At 27.2% G+C, this 19,626-nt stretch overlaps 1 protein-coding gene across 1 annotated transcript in view; it reads right to left on the reverse strand.

The window, feature by feature from the left end:
• LOC107437900 (ankyrin repeat and fibronectin type-III domain-containing protein 1-like) overlaps nt 1-19,626 on the reverse strand; it is a 177,377-nt gene that overhangs the window by 19,574 nt on the left and 138,177 nt on the right. Inside the window, exons 9-17 of the mRNA XM_071180013.2 lie at nt 18,082-18,185; nt 16,939-17,069; nt 16,020-16,098; nt 13,367-13,486; nt 8,769-8,957; nt 6,814-6,927; nt 5,232-5,343; nt 3,191-3,323; nt 100-213 (exon numbers count right to left, since the gene is read on the reverse strand). Coding sequence (XP_071036114.2) covers nt 100-213; nt 3,191-3,323; nt 5,232-5,343; nt 6,814-6,927; nt 8,769-8,957; nt 13,367-13,486; nt 16,020-16,098; nt 16,939-17,069; nt 18,082-18,185 — 1,096 coding nt within the window. The remainder of the gene's footprint in view (nt 1-99; nt 214-3,190; nt 3,324-5,231; nt 5,344-6,813; nt 6,928-8,768; nt 8,958-13,366; nt 13,487-16,019; nt 16,099-16,938; nt 17,070-18,081; nt 18,186-19,626) is intronic.

Consider the following 19,626-nt stretch of genomic DNA (forward strand, 5'->3'; position numbering starts at 1 on the left):
AAATAAGCTTTTATGTGTTTTTTTTCTCTCAATTCTGTAACAGAGAGAAATCTAGTGGTGTTCCTCATTGATATAAATAATAGCTAATGATTTAATTACCTGCATCATTTCTGCAGCTTGAAGAAGTTTGCAACGGAAGTGTAAAGATGAAGAGCTTTGAGTCTTCTCCATTTCTAATCGAAGAGCTTTAGTGTCCTCCCACGTACAAGCAACCTGTATAAACGAATCATGCTTATTGCTTCCATATTTTAACTGAAACTGTTAGCTCATTAATAATTTAACGTCAATTTGAGAAACATTTCTAAATACCATTCATACGACAACAGGAAATAAGTTTGCCATTTTTATTGCTAATTTCAATTAGGAATAATTCCTTTGTTTCATCAAAGTAACTCATTTCGTATTTACTATTGCGAAAATTAATCTGTTACAACACTTCCATCTATTTACAATAAATAGTTTTTAGTATTTATTTCTTCCTTCATAATAAAAATAGTTAAAGCTCGCATCAAAGGATCGATAATGCAGCTTCTTTATTTGCTTAAATTCCATTCAACGTCATAAAAAATGAGTTATATTTGGTTGAATTATAATTTTAATCAATTCTTCAAAATTCAGCAAAAAGATTTAGTTAATATAATATGTCTATTTCCTTTTGTTTATATATTTTTCTTTAAATTTCCCGTTTAATTGTTTTAGATTTTAATCCTGATTTGGAATTTTGCACTTTGTCCTTAAATTGAATGAATAAGAAAATTTTTCGATGTATTTCAAAGCATTTGACATCAAATTTTTTACAAAAGACATTAAATTATTACAAAGGAGCAAAAAAAAGTTTAAAAAAATTATTCCAGTTATATTTATCGAATTTGAAAAGGTAAATACAAATTAATAACACAAAGCAAAAGTCAAAGAACCACCCACTCTTTTCCACTTGTCTTTGTACACTTACACCTACGCCTTACTACTAAATCTAAATTTCTGTGTATATATAATATATATATATATATATATATATATATATATATATATATATATATATATATATATATATATATATATATATATATATATATATATATATATATATATATATATATATATATATATATATATATATATATATATATATATATATATATATATATATATATAATAACAGGGCTACATCCCTGTTATCATTGGTGTATTCAACTTAAGAAATGCAGAAAAAGCCATAATAAGTTATCAAAAGGTTTATTAAAAGATATGCTGGTGGTAATAACAGTTCACATGCCCACTCCTGCAAAGGAGGGGGTGTGGACGAAACTACGGATGGTTCCGGCAGATGTTTATTGGAACACGTTATTTAGCAAGAGACATGCGAAAACAATCTGTCTCGCATAAAATAGTACAGAGATTGGTGTAATTAGGTCCCAGTCGTACATACCTTTGTAACTCTACGCATTATGGAAAATCATTCACTGCTTCCTAATATGGAAGTGAAAGAGGGCCAAGATTCTAAAAATAACTCCTCCTTTCAAATATAAATCTAATTATTATTCAATGGTATGTTTTCAGCATTGAATTCCCAAAATAGAATATTTCTACCCTTACTCTTTAACAAAGACATTTTATGAAACCGAAAGAGTTTTAATGGTTTTATTAATACGAAAGTCTTTATTATTTTTGTATTACATGTGTATATATACATATATATATATATATATATATATATATATATATATATATATATATATATATATATATATATATATATATATATATATATATATATATATATATATATATATATATATATATATATATATATATATATATATATATATATATATTTGCGCGTCTGTGTGCATATAAGTATTAGAGTATAAATGAAAATTTCTGCTTTTTCACGTTTTTAAATAATGCCAACTTAATGAATTAAATATAACTGAAATTTTATGGTTTTAGTTGTGGATTATACTGTAAATTCTATAATTGTTAATACATATGCTTAAGAAAAATCTGATTATTTTTTAGCATAAACTAATACAAGGGTTTGATTAATATTTTTAAAACATTTAAATTTCATGGTTAAAGAACAGAATTTGATCACATATAAATATGAAACATAACATTAATATATACGAAGTAATAACATAAGGCGGATCTCAATGCAAAAAAAAGAATGTTTGTCCATTTTGTTTTAGTCCATTTTTCGTCTTATTTTCCTAAATTCATTAAAATGTCAGTTCCATATGTTTTATTCCAATGCTTTTCCATTATTTGAAATATTAATGACATGCATTTAATCAGTAGTTTCATTTTAAATTGTTTATGCTCCGTTTTTATATTTGTTTGCTTAAAGGCAGGCTTTCTAATATCTTTTGTTGTAGTCATTTTGATGTTGTCCTTATACACTTATTAAAATTCTGCTATTGTTTTGTATTTACACGAAAAAAAATGTTTGGCAAAATTTCCGTATTGTATGGTAATGACATTACTGGTAAGAACAAGAATAAATTATATAATTATATTAAAATATTAGCTAACAAAACTACGGTATTTAACCCATTATCTAACGGTATTACGATAAATACGGTATTTAAACCATTCGTCTCGTAATTTTTCCGTTCATATGATAAAGGTTTTCCCAAAATTCTTCAAAATTACAATCCTTATTACCACGCATTTGATTAAGAATTTAACCAAATAAATAGTTTTTATGCCATACTCTTAGATTAAAAATGACCAAATTTTATCGCGTATTATCAATCATAGTTTATTGTTCATTTTATCAAAAACATTACCAGAGTGTTTCGGTAAAAATGTTTGAGATTTTTTGTGTTACAATTGAAGCCAGAAACACGATACACTTTACTATTTTGTGATAGTTTTGATAATTCTTTTTTTTCAGGGTGAACATTAAAATTCTATACTACTTTCAGGGTGAAATATACTACTTTCAGGATGAATTCTATACTATTTTCAGAATTAAAATTCCATAATACTTTTCAGGGTGATCATTGAAATTCTATACTACTTTCAGGGTGAAATATACTACTTTCAGGGTGAATTCTTTACTACTTTCAGGATTAAAATTCCATAATACTTTTGAGGGTGATCATTAAAACTCTATAAAAATTTCGATAAAACTTTTTAATACCTGCCTAACAAGAATTAATAAATATTACTTAATATTTTTTCTCACCTTCATGAGCCAGTGGAAATCGTTATGCAAGCAGCTCGGACAGCTGTCATCCACTTCCATGATTGGTAACGTGTCTTCCGTTGTAACTAATATTCTATGATCTGTGTATATAAGGCAGGCCAGGTAGACTCCCCTATTGAAATGTAAACGGTATCGTCAACAATCATTTAGCAGGGAATCAATTGGAATAACCCTAGAGGTTGCATAATAACCTTTAAAATGTGATGGTATGCATTATTAAGCCTTTATTAAGTAATGAATTTGAAACTTCTTCGACCAAATGCTTTGAAACACTCTAGCTAATTAACCTATTTCCATTTTATAGTTTATCGATGCACAAATATTTATGAATTAAAACTATAAAAGAAATTATTAATTAATCATATGCAGAGGTGACTGAATGTAAACAGGAACAAACTTTCTAAAACGGAAGAAATTTAAAAAAGTTTCGGTGTATCCCTCCGCTTATGTTACGTTTACGAGGCGACATGTGAGAAGGCTTGATATTCCAGGAATTCATAGTATTGCAATTTATGTTTAAATTTATGCACAATTTTACCATTCTCAAGAGTTTTCTGCAATTTATAAATTCTAAAAGGTTGCTGTCTTTCAATAAAATTAGGAAAATCAACATCACTTAATAAATAAAGTTTAAGGCTTGCCATGTTTTGTGTGTTTCCCCTTATATGGCTATGTTTGCGCAAAATGTAGCTATTTGTTATTTTTTGGGTAGCATCATAGCATGCTTATGGAGTTTCTGAAATTCGTTTTCGGCTAAATTTAAATGCATTAAGCTAAAAATAAAGGAACGCGTTATATTGTAAATACTACTAGTATATTAATATTGGCTGGTGCCCTTTCTCCAATTTAGGTGTAAAAATAAATCGTAAGTAGTAATCCAGAAGTCTTACAACAACTGTTAAGACCTAGCGCCACCTGCGCTTAGATTTACATGGTCAACCATCCATAACTTGTAATAAGGAATTGTATCCAAACTTATAGTTTATATCTACAATGGAATACCTGCAAGTGACCTAGTGCGGGTATAATCATCCTGATTGGTTGTTGAAGCGTAGCATTTGTTTAAATTAGCAACTGTTCTTTTGATTCTATTTCGAGTAAGCCAAGCCCATCAAAGATCAATTCTTTTAAGTGACATATTCTATATTTTTACACAAAAATTCTTTCACAAAGATTTCAATTCTTTCACTATACATTTCTTACTTAAGCACAAAGAGAGGCATGAAGCTTTGAATAACATAAACAAACTAATTATGCATCTAAGTTGCCAAGTACACAAAACAAAAATATATCATGGTTACAATAAAAAACCTAAACAAATAGTAATTTTTAATAATTAAACTAATTTTTTCTGCATTAATCGGAATATTATATTAAGAGGATTTAACTTTAATTACGTTAAAACATCCGATTAAGGTGTCCCTCCGAAAATATTGAAACTACTCTAAAATGCTTTTTTTTGCTATTTTATTCCCTTGAGGTGTATATTTAACTAAGTGCTTTCGTTATATTTTTTATTTTATTTTGAAGGCTTTGACAGAAAAACTTTTTAATATTTCATATTTTTAGGAATTTTAGAAACATAAAATATGCACCGTAACAAAAAAAAAAGAAAAAACAGAAAAAAATTTTAAAAATAAAATTAGTAATCGTTTTTTTTTAAACTTGTACAAATATTGTTATTTTATAACCATGTAATACTTAGATAGATCATAGGACAAATTTTAATAAACATAATACGTTAATCAGAGTGTTTCATTTATACGAGTATTATATTAATATGAGTATTATATTTACAGTAGTTTTACATTAATATGAGTTTTATAATGACAAGAGTGTTTTACTAATTTCAGTTTTATATTATTGTTTAAAAATAACGTATTATAATGTTGTAAGTTTGTTGGAGTGCATTAGTTTTGCAAACGTATAGACAGATAAAAGTGCTTTTTCGTAAGAATTTCAGATAATATTTGTTTTCAGACATCGTAAAGTTTAAATAAATTAAATAACTGGAGTATACCTTTTCATATATTTCTGAAACTTAGGTGTCGGCGTAAAAAGATTCTTAATACTCTTCTTTACTTGTCTCCTCTGCTGCTGAGGTGTTTCTAAAGTGTTGCCAAATATGATGTCTGTTATGAAGAAATTAATGAAAATTTAAAATAGTTTTATGTCTAAAATTTCAGAATTTTATAAATAAAGATATCTGCTTACAATAAAATTATTCTTTTTACATTAAAATTAATTAAGGTATCCAAATGGGTGAAAATACCATTAATCTTTATTTTGTGGGAATAAACTGACTAAAAACGTGTTTTATTTAATCTAATAATGTAAAGCCATCGACAAGGACAAAAAAATTATAATAAATTAAAAATGGACATAATTTAGCTTTATTAATTGTGTTGTGCAAGATTTCGTAGCGTTGTTCAGTACTGAGTTTTAATTGTTTTTCTTACCCCGTACGGAGAACGGGCATTTAGCTTGTAATCTTTTAAAAAAATCTGCACTTTAGACTACAAAAAAAAAATCGATTTTTTCTTAATTATTAGACATTTTTAACCTTTGTTCATCAGCTTTCTAAAAATCCTTCAAAATTTTTGTCTCCTTTTCCTAGAAACGAGGTTTTAGAATAGTTGTCTCAGATTTTTAGAATAGCTGCACTTTCGTATGCAGACAGATTAAACAGAACCTGGAAGTAAATTCACGTAGTATTTCTAACCGTATTTATTTAAATAAATTATTGACAAATATAAGGTAAAAATTTTTTTTCCAGAAATTAGTTTTTGAATTATTAGCTTTTTAGTTGTCAGGATGTTCTTATATTTCAGAATTTTCTTTAATTTTAATAGCATTTCTGAAGAATGTTAATTTTGAAAAAAATATCTTGATTCTAACACAATATACAAAACAGTATATTAAAAGTATGTACTTTGAAATTTCGAATGTAAATTTGATATAATACCAGTGATATTCCGAATTAAAAGCTGGGGTCTAAGTTTGAATTTGTGATTTTTATCAAGCTTTAAGTTAAGATGTTTAGAATTTTTCTTTAAAAATTAGATATTAAACAATGTAAGTAGGTCTATTTCATTGTTTTTTTTAAATTTTTTTTTAAAGATTTTAATTTAAAACACAGATATTGATTTAGAAAAAAGATATTTTGAAATTTATACATTACAATTTGTTGTAAAGCTCTCAGTATGAGATGAAAAGTTTTTATGCTCAAATTTGTCCTTATTTTAAAAAATTATTATATTAATTTTTAAATGTTACCTTAATTTTATAAATTTAGAATCCCAGCTTACCAAACATAAATAAAAATTTTAATTGAGTCTTTTTAAAAGAAATTACGTCGGATACCTTAAATGCAGTTCCAGTAAATAACTATGCTTATTTTATTTATTAATAGAACTACTAGCGTGAGTCATAAATTATGCATTCCAAAATGCTTTTAAATAAAAAATAAGAACTTGATGTTCTGTTCAGATACATTTTTATAGCTTTAGTTTTACGATTAGAAAAGATGTTAATTTTATTTATTAAGTTTACAACAAACTCTAAAATAATAAATTTTGTCTTATTATAAAGTTTGAGCATACCTTTAATTTCTGATGAGCAAGGAGGTCTTGTAAAAATAATTTGATGAAATACGTAGTCGAGCTGACACAAGCGACCAAAAGCACGTGATTTTTTGCCGCTAATATCCATCCAACCTGAAAGGAGTTAAACATGAATCACTTGCTTTCAATAAGGAACTAATAATTATATTTTCTTAAAAAAAAATCTATAAATTTCCCATTTTACACCCGTAAAACATAATGTTTTATTTGCCTACTCAGATCAGTCTGTCTTCTGAATTAACTTAATTCAAAACTAAACATAATGTTTTATTTGTTTACTCAAATCAATCTGTCTACTGAATAAACTTAATTCAAAACTAATCTACTCATTGGAATTTTCAATTAAAAATGTATACATATATAAACAACAAGGTTTTAGGAATACTTTTTGCAAGTCGAATAAAAGGGATAAATTATTCTGTTTTAGAGATCAAAAGTTACAAATAAAAGACGAAAAAGCCAAAGAAATAAAAAAAAAGTAATGTGCTTCACTTTCGAAGGATCTGTGGGGAATTGTCAGAGGTGATGGAAGTTTTATTACTAAAGTGTTTTTTTTTTCTGCAATTTTGTCTTCTGTTGGACAGACAAAATTCTTTTGCATTTTAGTCTACTTCAAAGACGTAGTGTCTTTAAAATTTTCATTTATTTTGTAATTTACTCTTCTTGGTTACATGTATGTTAATTATTTTAAGTAGTCATCAAAATTTCGATTGGCTAATACACAACAATAGATATACAGAACACTATTTAAGAAACACTGCTCAAGCAGTGAGCTCCAGTTTAAAATTGAGCAAATCTACCTTCTTGAAAGTTTGATTCTTGATATATCCTACTTGGCACCATTAAAATAACAGATAATTTTACCTCAATTAAGAAATATCTCTATGTTAAAAATAATCTAAGCAGTATCACGGTTGCTTTGGGTTTTCAACTTTACGTTACATTCTGTTTTGGTGCAAAAAAAACTGTAAAACATGGAAACATACATTATGAAAAGGGATAGAAGAGTGTACAGGTAGAACGATGGAGTAATTTTTTTTCTAAATATTTGTTCAGAAATTATTATCTTTTTAATTGATTTCAAACATTTATAAAATGGCGCTCCCTTAAGCCCGCAGAAATGCTACTAAATAGTTTATATTTGAGATGCTGATATGGTTGCTTTTATTTATAAGTTTAACGCTTTTTTTTTTAAATCTAAATTTCTTTAAAGGTATTTAAATTATAAATTAAATATAAATTACTTAAATTTTCCCTCACTGTTTTGCTTTAAATATTAACTATTTATCCATTGCTGTAGAAAAACTTATCACTTACTAGATCGTTATTTTGTGAGCTTATGCATAAGTTGATGCTGAAAATAACAAAAAGAGAGGGAAAGAGAGAGATTAGGTGTTAAGAAATATAAATCTTAACATTTATATTGAAAGTTTTGAAAATATAAAAGGTAACAAATCTTCGTTAGAGATAAAAATAGATTCAAATTTGAATTCTTTTTATGATGAAAAGTTATTGATGTGCAGCATTGACGAGTAAAATTAATCATTTATTTCTTTATTTCTTATTATAACTTTTAAAATCCAGATAATCCTTCATTTCTTTATTATTAACATATTATTCTTAAATAAAATTATGACCAACATACATTATATTAACAAAATGACCTTTGGTTTGTTTTTTGTTGGAAATATTAATTTTCACTATAAAAATACAATGTAAAACTATAATGGGGGTTGGAGTACGGGGCATTTTTGTAATTAAAGAAAGATTTATGGAAATTGCGAGATTAAAAAAATATTTTTGACGAAATAGCTAATTTTCACTTTGTTAGTTAAGTAAATTAATGCAGCTATTACGTTCCATAAGTTATCGCACAGATTCTGTTCCAAAGGAATTACCAGCATTGCTCTTAAAATTATGTATTAATCACTTACTGGAAGGTGCAGCACTTGGAGGAGTTGCAGTCGTGTATGAGCTATATCCAATAGAATTGCCGGCTGCTACACGAACATGATATGGCACTCCATGAATTAAATCGTTAAGCACTATTTCAAGTCTTTGAAGATTAACTGTTTCACGCGAACCAGATAATGGATGGAAGTCGGGTCGAACACTCCATTCAACTGAAAATAGACGAAAAGTAACCTTATCCTTATATATATATATCTGTATATATGTGTATATATATATTATATAGCACAATAAAGACAAAAAAGAAAAGAGAGATTGACGAGGTAAGAAAAAAATAAGTTTTATTTACTGTGGGTAAACTGCAAGTATATGGAACCCATTAAATAAGTTGAAAATGCGAAGAAGACATGAAAAAGAGATTTTTAAAGAGATTACGAAAAATTATTAATAAATACAATGGTTTTATAAATATTTAAAATTGAAAGTAAAAAATACTAAAAATTTAAAAGCCGTAAAATAAGGAAAAGTTATAATCTCTTCATCAGGTCAGGTAACGCGATTATATGAGCAAAAAAAATAAAAAATAAATAAATAAATATATATATATATATATATATATATATATATGTATATGCACCGAAGAGCCATTACATTCTGACCACCCTGCTTATAACATGTAGGTCCACCTTTAGCCCTCACAACTGGTCCTGCAATTCCCTCACATTGCCAGGGGGTAGTGTGGCCGAACGAACTTGGTGTTCCAAGTAAGACCACAAATGCTCTTTTGGATTAAGGTCAGGTAAATTTGGGGGCCAAGACATGACTTGAAAGTCACTGCAATGTTCCTCGAACCAATCCATCATGATTCAACCCTTATGACATGGTATTATCCTGTTGGTAAACACCATCCCCCATCACATTGAATGGGTGAACCTGGTCTGCAACTATGTTCAAGTAACTTACAGACTTCAGGGTATGTTATATGAGGATTATATATATATATATATATATATATATATATATATATATATATATATATATATATATATATATATATATATATATATATATATATATATATATAAATAAATAAATAAATACAACAAAACACTAAGAAAGTTAAGAAAAACAATAAGTTTCATTTATTGCGCATAAGCTGCAAGTAAACAGAACTCCTTAGATAAGCTCAAAATTCAAATAAAACAAAGAAAAATTATAGACATATGAAAAAAAGGGTGGGGGGAATAATAAATAAAAAAAATAACAAACAGTTAAAAAAAAGGGATGAAATTTTATTAAAAAAAACCGAGAAAAAAAAAGATATAATCTATTTATCAGCCCACATGATTATATCCCGCAAAAAAGAGTGCTTTCTGATATTGTATCAATATAGCCAAAGCAAAATATATTAATACAATAGTGTGAGGAGCACTCAAAAAATTTTTTGCAAAAATTACAACAAATAAAATAGAACACAATAAGTAAAAATAAGTAAAAATAACATGTAAAAACAGAAAATAAAATAAAAGGAAAAACAGTATAAAACATAGACTATAAAGCGAGTAGCGAAATCAGATGTACTTACATGGACGGGAAATTTTTCAAGAATGATTTAAAAACTTTTCGCAACATGATTACCAGATTACAAAATATGAAAACAAGAGTGCAAATTGAGTGTAACTAGAGGGTTTTAAAATGCCGTTCTTACTGCACTGCTGAAGTAATTTGTTATTGTGTTCATTGATTTGTTAGTTACCAAAGATGGGCCCGAAATGGATGTGCGCAAGGTAATATTATACTGGATAATTTAAAAAAGTTGACCATAAATAGTTTTAGAAAATAAATGTTTATTTAAGAAAAAATACAAAATAGAAAAGAGAAATATAAATTGCCTGTTTTGCAGATAATTTTAGCCGCAGATTTGCCCGAAATGGACTTGCACATGGAAAAATTATATAAATTATTTAAAAAAAATTAAAATAGCTAATTTTAACACGGATTTGCCTGAAATGAATTTGCACATGGAAAAATTAACAAAGAAAAACATTTTAGTAGATAAGTTTAGTAGAAATTATTTACTAAATCATTTCTTTATAAATTTGTATAATTTTTCCATGTGCAAATACATTTCGTTCAAATCCGTGGTTAAAAATATTTACTAAAAAATCCCTTTACTAAATAATTTCCTTTGTTAATCTATATAATTGTTTTATGTGCAAATCCATTTCGGGTCAATCCGTGGCTAAAATTATCTACTGAAAATTTCTTTATTAATTTATACAATTTTTCCATGTGCAAATCCATATCGAGCAAATCCGTGGGTAAAATTATTTACTAAAAATTTCTTTATTAATTTATAAAATTTTTCCATGTGCAAATCCATTTCGGTCAAATCCGTGGCTGAAATTATCTACTAAAAATTTCTTTATTAATTTATACAATTTTTCCATGTGCAAATCCATTTCGGGTAAATCCGTTGCTAAAATTATCTACTAAAATTTTTTTCTTTGTTAATTTTTCCTTGTGCAAACCCATTTCGGTCAAATCCGTGCTAAAATTATTTATTAGAATTTTTTTTTTAATGATTTATATATTTTTTCCATGTGCAAACTTATTTCGGGCAAATCCGTTGCTAAAATTATCTGCAAAACAGGCAATTTATGTTTCTTTTTTCTATTTTGTATTTTTTCTTAAATAAGCATCTATTTTCTAAAACTATTTATGGTCAACTTTTTTAAATTATCCAGTATAATATTACCTTGCGCACATCCATTTCGGCCCCATCTTTGGTAACTAACAAATCAATGCACAGAATAACAAATCACTTCAGCAGTGCAGTAAGAACGGCACTTTAAAACCCTCTAGTTACACTCAATTTGCGTTTTGTTTTCATATTTTGTTATTCATATTTTGTTTTTGTTTTCATTATTAATCTGGCAATTATGTTGCGAAAACATTTTTAAATCATTCTTGAAAAATTTCTCGTCCATGTAAGTACATACATCTGATTTCGCTACTCGCTTTATAATCTATGTTTTATACTGTTTTTTATTTTACTTTATTTTCTGTTTTTACATGTTATTTTTACTTATTGTGTTCTATTTTATTTGTTGCAATTTTTGTAAGAAAATTTTTGGGTGTTCCTCACACTATTGTATTAATATATTTTGCTTTGGCTATATTGATACAATATCAGAAAGCAATATCAGAATATTTGCGGATATAATCATGTGGGCTTATGAAAAGATTAGATATATTTACTTCCCGGTTTTTAGAAATAAAATTTCCTCCTTTTTTTTTTAACTGTTGTTTTTACTTATTATTTCCCCCCCCCCTTTTCATTTGTCTATAATTTTTCTTTGTTTTATCTCCATTTATATATATATATATATATATATATATATATATATATATATATATATATATATATATATATATATATATATATATATATATATATATATATATATATATATATATACATATATATACATATAGAGAGAGAGAGAGATGTGATAAATTTAATCTAATTCGTGTTTTAAAAAATTAATCCCATGATCCCATGGGTGTGTTCAACTTTTTCAAGATGTTCTATATATGAGCCTGTAGTTGCGATCTATATTTCCTGTAGTTTACCTTTGATTTCATACACATTTGATTTCAACAAACAAATGCGAAATACCTACCAGGAAACAGTTGTGATTTAACCACGTATATGCTGGGATTTACAAAAATATTTTTCTATGTAATTACCAGTCTTATGCAACAGAGTAAAGAAGCCCAACATATGAACGTATTGGCAACACTCTAGAACGTGTTCGTTGGTCATAAACATCTCTAGCTGTGATGGCAGCATAAAAGGGCTCATCTCAAAATGTAAGAACTCAAATACGCAATATAACGCAAGATGGAGAAGTTGAAGACGTAAGAATATAATTCGGTTACTCTATTCGTAAAGAAGTGTATAACTTAACGTACACAGGTGTTTAATAATACATCTAAGTGAATAAGCGATGGATGTTCTTTAGTAAAGTCCAAGTAAACACGTGATGACGTCAGATTTACTTCTATTTTTGTGTTTCCAATTGACTTCTTTAATTTTCATAGAATAACGTTTATCTGTATAACAAATGACGCAATTAAGCTCATCCAGTTAAATTTAAACCAGATGTTAAAATTAGCTATTTACGCTATATTTTAATCAGCTATTTACGTTATAGTTATTTACATATAGTTATTTACTTTATTTACATTATATATGCAGTAATCAGAGTATAGTAAGAGTATGAAAAGAATATAGTAGTATTTATTGAATTTGTATTTTTGAATTGCATGATCAACACTATGCAAGGAATTAATGTATATTTAACAAATAATTATAAATTTTTTAGCCTATTTGATGTAAAATCGTCGACAGAAAATAAAAAAATTAAACTATAATAATTAAAATTTCTCTTTCGTATTTCTACGAATTTTTTATTATTTTACTCTGATATGCAAGAGAAATAGATATTGTTACAAATATAAAGATGAAACAAACATAAAAGAAATCTCTTGATTTATTACCCATTTTAGGCAGGAAATCTTTAATTAAAGTGAACGAGTGAAGGGTTTCCCTTACCTTTGTACTTCGTAACAACAGTTTCTGGTTCTCGAAAAGATGCATTTGGTACATATCTAACTTTCAACGATTTAGTTCCAACTACATCGATAGAAACAGATGAAAGGGGATCGGGAATTTCTAAAAATTAAAATACATTATTTATTTCAAATTTAAATTATAGTAAAATTATACCGAGTTCTTAAAAATGAACATTACATAAAAGAACTCAGAAGCATACAATTTAATCCTAACACACATTATTTTATGAGGGGCAAAAAACAAGCTTCCCTACTCTGTTTAGGCTAATTATAAAAATAAAATATTTCTTTTTATCCATATTTTGTAACTTGTTCATTATATTTCATAATTAATTAAGTTTTGTAGACTATATTTCAATTTTTCATAAATAATTAAAAGCTTTTAATTCCAAGTTCAGTTATTTTAGAACTAAAAAATTTGAGAAACCGAAATATTATCAAAATTAAAAAAATACCAAAAAGAAAACTCGTCTTCTAAATAGGCCATTATCTGCTACAAACAATAATTTCACAAGAAAAATTTTCTATTAAGAATTAGTTCAAATGACACAATGATAATGTTTTGTGTCAGAAAAATTAATGCTTCCAAGTTAACTAAAAACAAAGAATATATTTTCATAAAAAAATAGAAACAACATTGTGTGTGTATTTGGGTATGTATTTCAAAATCTACAGAAAATAATTTTAAATTTTAAAATGATTAGAACTAGTGTTTCATATTCATTATTTAATATTCAGAATTAAAATTAGTATCTTTTGAAATATCAGTTAAACAATATTGATTCATAATGTGCCCCTATTCCAACATTTTAATTTTCAGTAATATCGCATATTATTATCTAAAAAAAGTTAGCTTAAAAACTATGGTTAATAGTTTGGTCAGGAGAACCAAAGTTTGGACCTTTTAATGTTAAGTTCATTTTTTGCGTTTTTTGCCAAATCTTAATAATTTTTTAAGCCAATCGAAACATTTTTGCTCATATTTAGAAAATTCGTTTATTCAAAGATAATGCTATTTGAAAAAATAAATTTTAGTAAATATTTATTATTTTTCATTATTTTAAATAATAGTCGAAAATTTTTTAAAATGTAAGATATACAATTTTTTACTTCCATCTAAAGTATGTAATTTTATACGGCACAATACAAAATTTGAGCGAAATCAGTCGAATAGTTTCTGAGTAATCAAATTTCAAATATAGCGCATTTTGACAATTTGATTTCTCAGGATTTATTCAATCAATTTCATTCAAAGTTTGTATTTTGCAATTTAAAATTACATCCTTTAAAATGATGTAAAAAAATGTATGAAGCAGTAAAGAAAACGAACTATTTTCTTCTTTTACTATTCTTTTTTTCATTCTGCGCATTTTAATAGAGGTCGTTGTTTTGTTTTGTTTTAAGTGTTTCCCTTGCATTTAGTTTGTTTGTGAAATCGCTGTTTGACCGGTTTAATGTAAGTTTTTATTTTCTCAAGATTTTGTTTGAATTTCTTTTCTGATTTGGTTTTTTGTATTCCGTGTATTTTTTCCTGGACTTCTACGAAAACTTCGGGGTACTGAGAGAACTAAGTTTGGCATTTTTCCTCTCTCTCAATAGAAAAGGTTTTGTTTTATGGCTTCCGAGGCCGGTACCCCCTGAAGACGTCGGCTTCGGTGGTCATATTTTTATTTCCTTCGTTTTCTTTATTGCTTCATTTATTCTTCTGAAAATTCTGCTGCTTTTAAGCGAGTTTCTTTCAAAAATAGTTTTGTCAATTTAGAATTAAATATTTTGTATTCTTTCACTAGTAAAAAATTTTACTTTCTCTGAATAAACACATCTTTTTTTCGACGGATTATGATTTTTAACTCCCAAAATATACTGGGAAGCAGTGATCTGGAAAAAATAGTCCCAGTAGTTTTGTCAAGAGTGGTCAAGAGTTTGGAACTCTGCTTTTTAAATTTCTATTTTCTGCGTATGACGCCACATCGGCGACAATTTTAAAAGCGAGTTTTGTTGAAAAGTTTTTGCACACAGATATAAAATTCGTTTATTCAGAGATATTTCCACGCAAAAATAATTTTTAATGATTATTTATTTAATTTTATTATTTAATTTTATTATTTTATTTAATAATAGTCAAGCTATTTTTTTAAGGGTAAGGTATACGGATTTCTACATCATTTTAAAGAAATTCGAAATACAAATTTTGAACAAAATTGGTCGAATAATTCCTGAGAATTCAGATTTTAAATATCTTACTTTTATAAAGCATATTTACCAGAATGCGGCTAACCTCTATATTTTGGAGATTGTGAATCAGAATTCATCGTAGAAAGATATGTTTATTCAGAGAAAGTACTTTTTTGTGTCTGATCCCGTAACTCAAAATATCCTCGGTATTAATCAATCAATCCTCCATATTAATCAAGCTTATTTGAGGACCTCCCCGAAAGACTGAGTTTAAGTTCTAGAGGATCCGATCATTAGAGCAAAAGTATAAAAGGTTTTCCCGTTTTTTTTTATATTTATTTTGTTTATTGGCGCGCTGTAAATACCTTAAATAATGCTAGATTTCTGTCTTAACAAGCCAGCCAAGACTTAAAGCCAAGACTTAAAGTTTTCGAATTTTGTGCTTTACGAGTACTTACCCAGCTGATCAAATCCGGTCTTCATTCTACTCAGCAGATCTTTTTTTCTTGACCAGTAGGACAACTGCTTTTCTTTTTCCTGAAAATAATATTGTTTCAGATTTCGCATAAAAAAAATCTGAAAATTTGTATAAATTTGTACGTAATTTTAAGAATTTTAAAATTTTAATTGAATATAGATTTTATTTAATCAGTTTCCAATCAATATTATAGTTATAATTTTTGATTAATATTTAATTATTATTTGATTAATTCAATTAATATTTAAATAAGTTAACTAATTTTTTAATTAAATAATCATCCAGTATCCTTCTCGCACGATCGTAGTCTTAATGTAAGCTTTACACTCTTTGAAAATTTTATTTTTTCGCCGAAATAAATTCACGAAATGTGTTTGTTTTATAAGAAATTATAGATTTAAAAAAAATTTAATGATGTACTATTAATATTTTTTGTTTAAAATACATAATTTTAAGGTATTTACTGATAAATACATTTCTATAAGTATTTCTTTCATACATAAATTTTTGTATTGCAAATTGATGCCAAATCTTGTGTCACAAGTTCATGACAGCGTCTTTCTTTTAGAACATTTATACTTTCGAAACAAAGCTTTTCACCACCCAGAAAAAGTGATACAATATGAAACATTTCCCTTCACTGACGATATTCGTTTCTTTTTATCTCAAAAACTCACAAATTCATTCACAAATGAGAGATCATCCTCATTTTGGTCTCTTTAAATAATATTTTTATTGTATAATTTATGTAATGTGGAAGGAGCGAGCTTAAAAATATTCATATACTTAAGTTTGTAACGGCAGATTCAATATTTAATTGAATACAAATATAGCTAAATTTAAATTTTTTCATTCAATCTTTACAAAATAATTATGATGATTGCAATTATAATAAATACCTTTACTAAGGCTACTGACAAGCTGCCGTTTGCTGCAGCATTTAACACATATGACGTCAAATCTTCCACATATCTTTCTGATTCCTTCAGTAAGCTGATTAACTGATTGCGCTTACTTTCTTTTGTTCGAACTAAAAAAAAGAAGAAAAAAGTTCATTACTATTCCATTAAAATTATATTAATTATAGTAATGCAACAAAACTTGTTTCTTCATTCTAATTATATGTTGCATTGTTTATAATCTTCGAACTTGTATCAAGTTTTACAATTCAAAAAGGAGAAGAAAAAAACTTATCTGATTTACTTCACAATATGCACTTGAGAAAATCAATTTATTATGCAACGTTATTCAAAAATTGTGGATGATACTTATTAAAATTTGTGAAGGGCAGATATAGTCTGGTTGGTAAGGCGTTGGGCACACGTGCAAGAGGTCCTGAGGTAGATCGCAGCCGACCGAAGACTCCACGTGTAGTAAATGGTGACTGGTGCACATTAAATTTATCAGGTCATAATGTTCCTCATATTCCAATAACAAATTTTACCGCTGGGGGTAATAAATTAAAGACTGATAGTTCTTTGGCTCAGATCAAAATTACGATCTGTGGATGAATGAATGAAGTATGATTGGGTCCTCCCCATAAAACGGGCTGTGACATGTTTGTAGCTGAAGTCGTACTCTTGGGTTCGCCCCATAAACGGGTAGTAACGTGTGAGTGGCTGAAGTCGTATTCTTATCCAAAGATGGCGTCATTGAAAAGCAAGAAACGCACCAGCAGCTAAAAATTCGCTTGTTTTCACCGAACAGGCTTCCTGGTATTGGTAAGTGGCATTAGAAGCAACAACAACAAAACTTGTGAACTCTTTGAACGCATTATTTTTTGTATGACTTCAACTTTCTTTTTCTCAAATTTATATTTTGTAATTTGAAATCCTTATATTAGAGTAAATTAAAATTTTAAATTAATAAAATTAAATTAAAATTTTGCATAAAATAAAAACTTTTAAATGTGCAAAGCAAAAGGTTCCAAGTTCCATTAAAGCACGTTTTATCACTGCGCTAACTATGGGAATAAATTATAACAATTTAACACATTTTTTAAACTCAATTATGGAGCACTAACACAAAAATAAGTGTCTTACATTTTGTGGTTTCTCTTGCTCCATAAGCCTGAAGCAATTGCACCATTGATATGTCTAGAGTCATCACAGCAATGTCTAACGGAGTGAATCCATCTTTGTTTACACTAAAATTTAAACATTTAACACACATGTTTTTACATTTAACATTAACATTAATTACATACCATACCGAAACAACATTTTCATAATTTTATTATCTCATTTATACACAATGTTAGATTACAAGTAATATTCAGAAAGTAATAATAATAAAGTAATAATAATGATGTAATATTAATAAAGTAATAATTAGAAAGTAATGATAAGAAAGTAATAATAAGAAAGCAATAAAAAAAATTAATAATAAGAAAGTAGTAACAAGAAAGTACAAATAAGAAAAAAGGAATCAATAATAAATGTTTAAAAAACTACTTTTTTATTAACAATTGCCGTGGAATATACAACTTAGATAAGTGACAACTTAGTAAGTAGGTGTTTTAAAATCGAATAAAAAATTCCGAAAAAAATTTAGAGCTCTTCTTTATATGTTTTTTAATCAAAATTGTATGACTTTTAATCTAATAAGAAGTTGTTGATAAATTATCTTTGTTCCGTTATCTTTGTATCTGTTGATAATTTATAGACAAGAGTTAACGTCATATTGCTCAAAGAATGGCTGAAAAACTTATTTGCTTTTGATGTGTGTGTTCTTATATCTAAATATATCAAAAAATACCTTACTTCACAAAATATTTGTCTAAGAAACCTATAAGAATTTGGGAGGGACATCTCTGGCAAAAAGATTGTAGTCAAAACTGTCATTTGACAAGCAAATGGAAGTAAGAAGGAAACTTGACAGATCCAGAGAAGAATTAAGTCTAGACGACAAGACGACAAAAGTGAGTTTCAGAACAACAGAGCTATTTTGGCTTTTATGTCGTTGAAGATTCGTATCCTTGCGTCTTGATATTTGAATTGATTTACAAGCTCAAAAGTATAGTTGTTAATTTTTAGAAGGAGCATATTTATAGTGTTGACTGTCGAGGATTACATTTTTAATCCTCATTTATGGTTAAGTCCATTTTTCTTGAGGAATTTTTGAGAGAGTCAATTAAGTTTTTTTGCCTAATAATTTCAATCTCATCGGCAAATGCTAGTTTTTAGATTCTTCTCGTTCGCTAGTTTTTAGATTTCGTAGGAAAATTGCTTGTCGTGCTTTAGGTCTTCGTATTGATCAAATTGTTTCCACCTCTTAAAAACCTTTCAATTTTAGAGTAATTCTGGACCTCTGCAGTTCCTAAAAAGTGACTAAACCACTAACGAATTTACCACTTCTTAAATTTGTTTTATCTCCTCTACTGATCTATCGTACTTGTAGCACAATTAAAAGTGTCTACTGCACATGCTAAAATTTTAAAATTTCACTTGAAACAAAGCTCTAAATGTTCAGTTGGGAAAAATATTAAGCAATTCATTTAGAATGCTTACTCAGGGTTAATAAGACGTTTAGCCAATTTTATTACGTAAAAAATTTATTTTATTACTTTCCCTTTGAGCATTAGCGCT

This window comes from Parasteatoda tepidariorum, chromosome 1 (assembly GCF_982258835.1).
Source record: "Parasteatoda tepidariorum strain Cologne lab strain chromosome 1, Ptep-v5.0, whole genome shotgun sequence".
In the NCBI taxonomy this organism is placed as follows: Eukaryota; Metazoa; Arthropoda; class Arachnida; order Araneae; family Theridiidae; genus Parasteatoda; species Parasteatoda tepidariorum.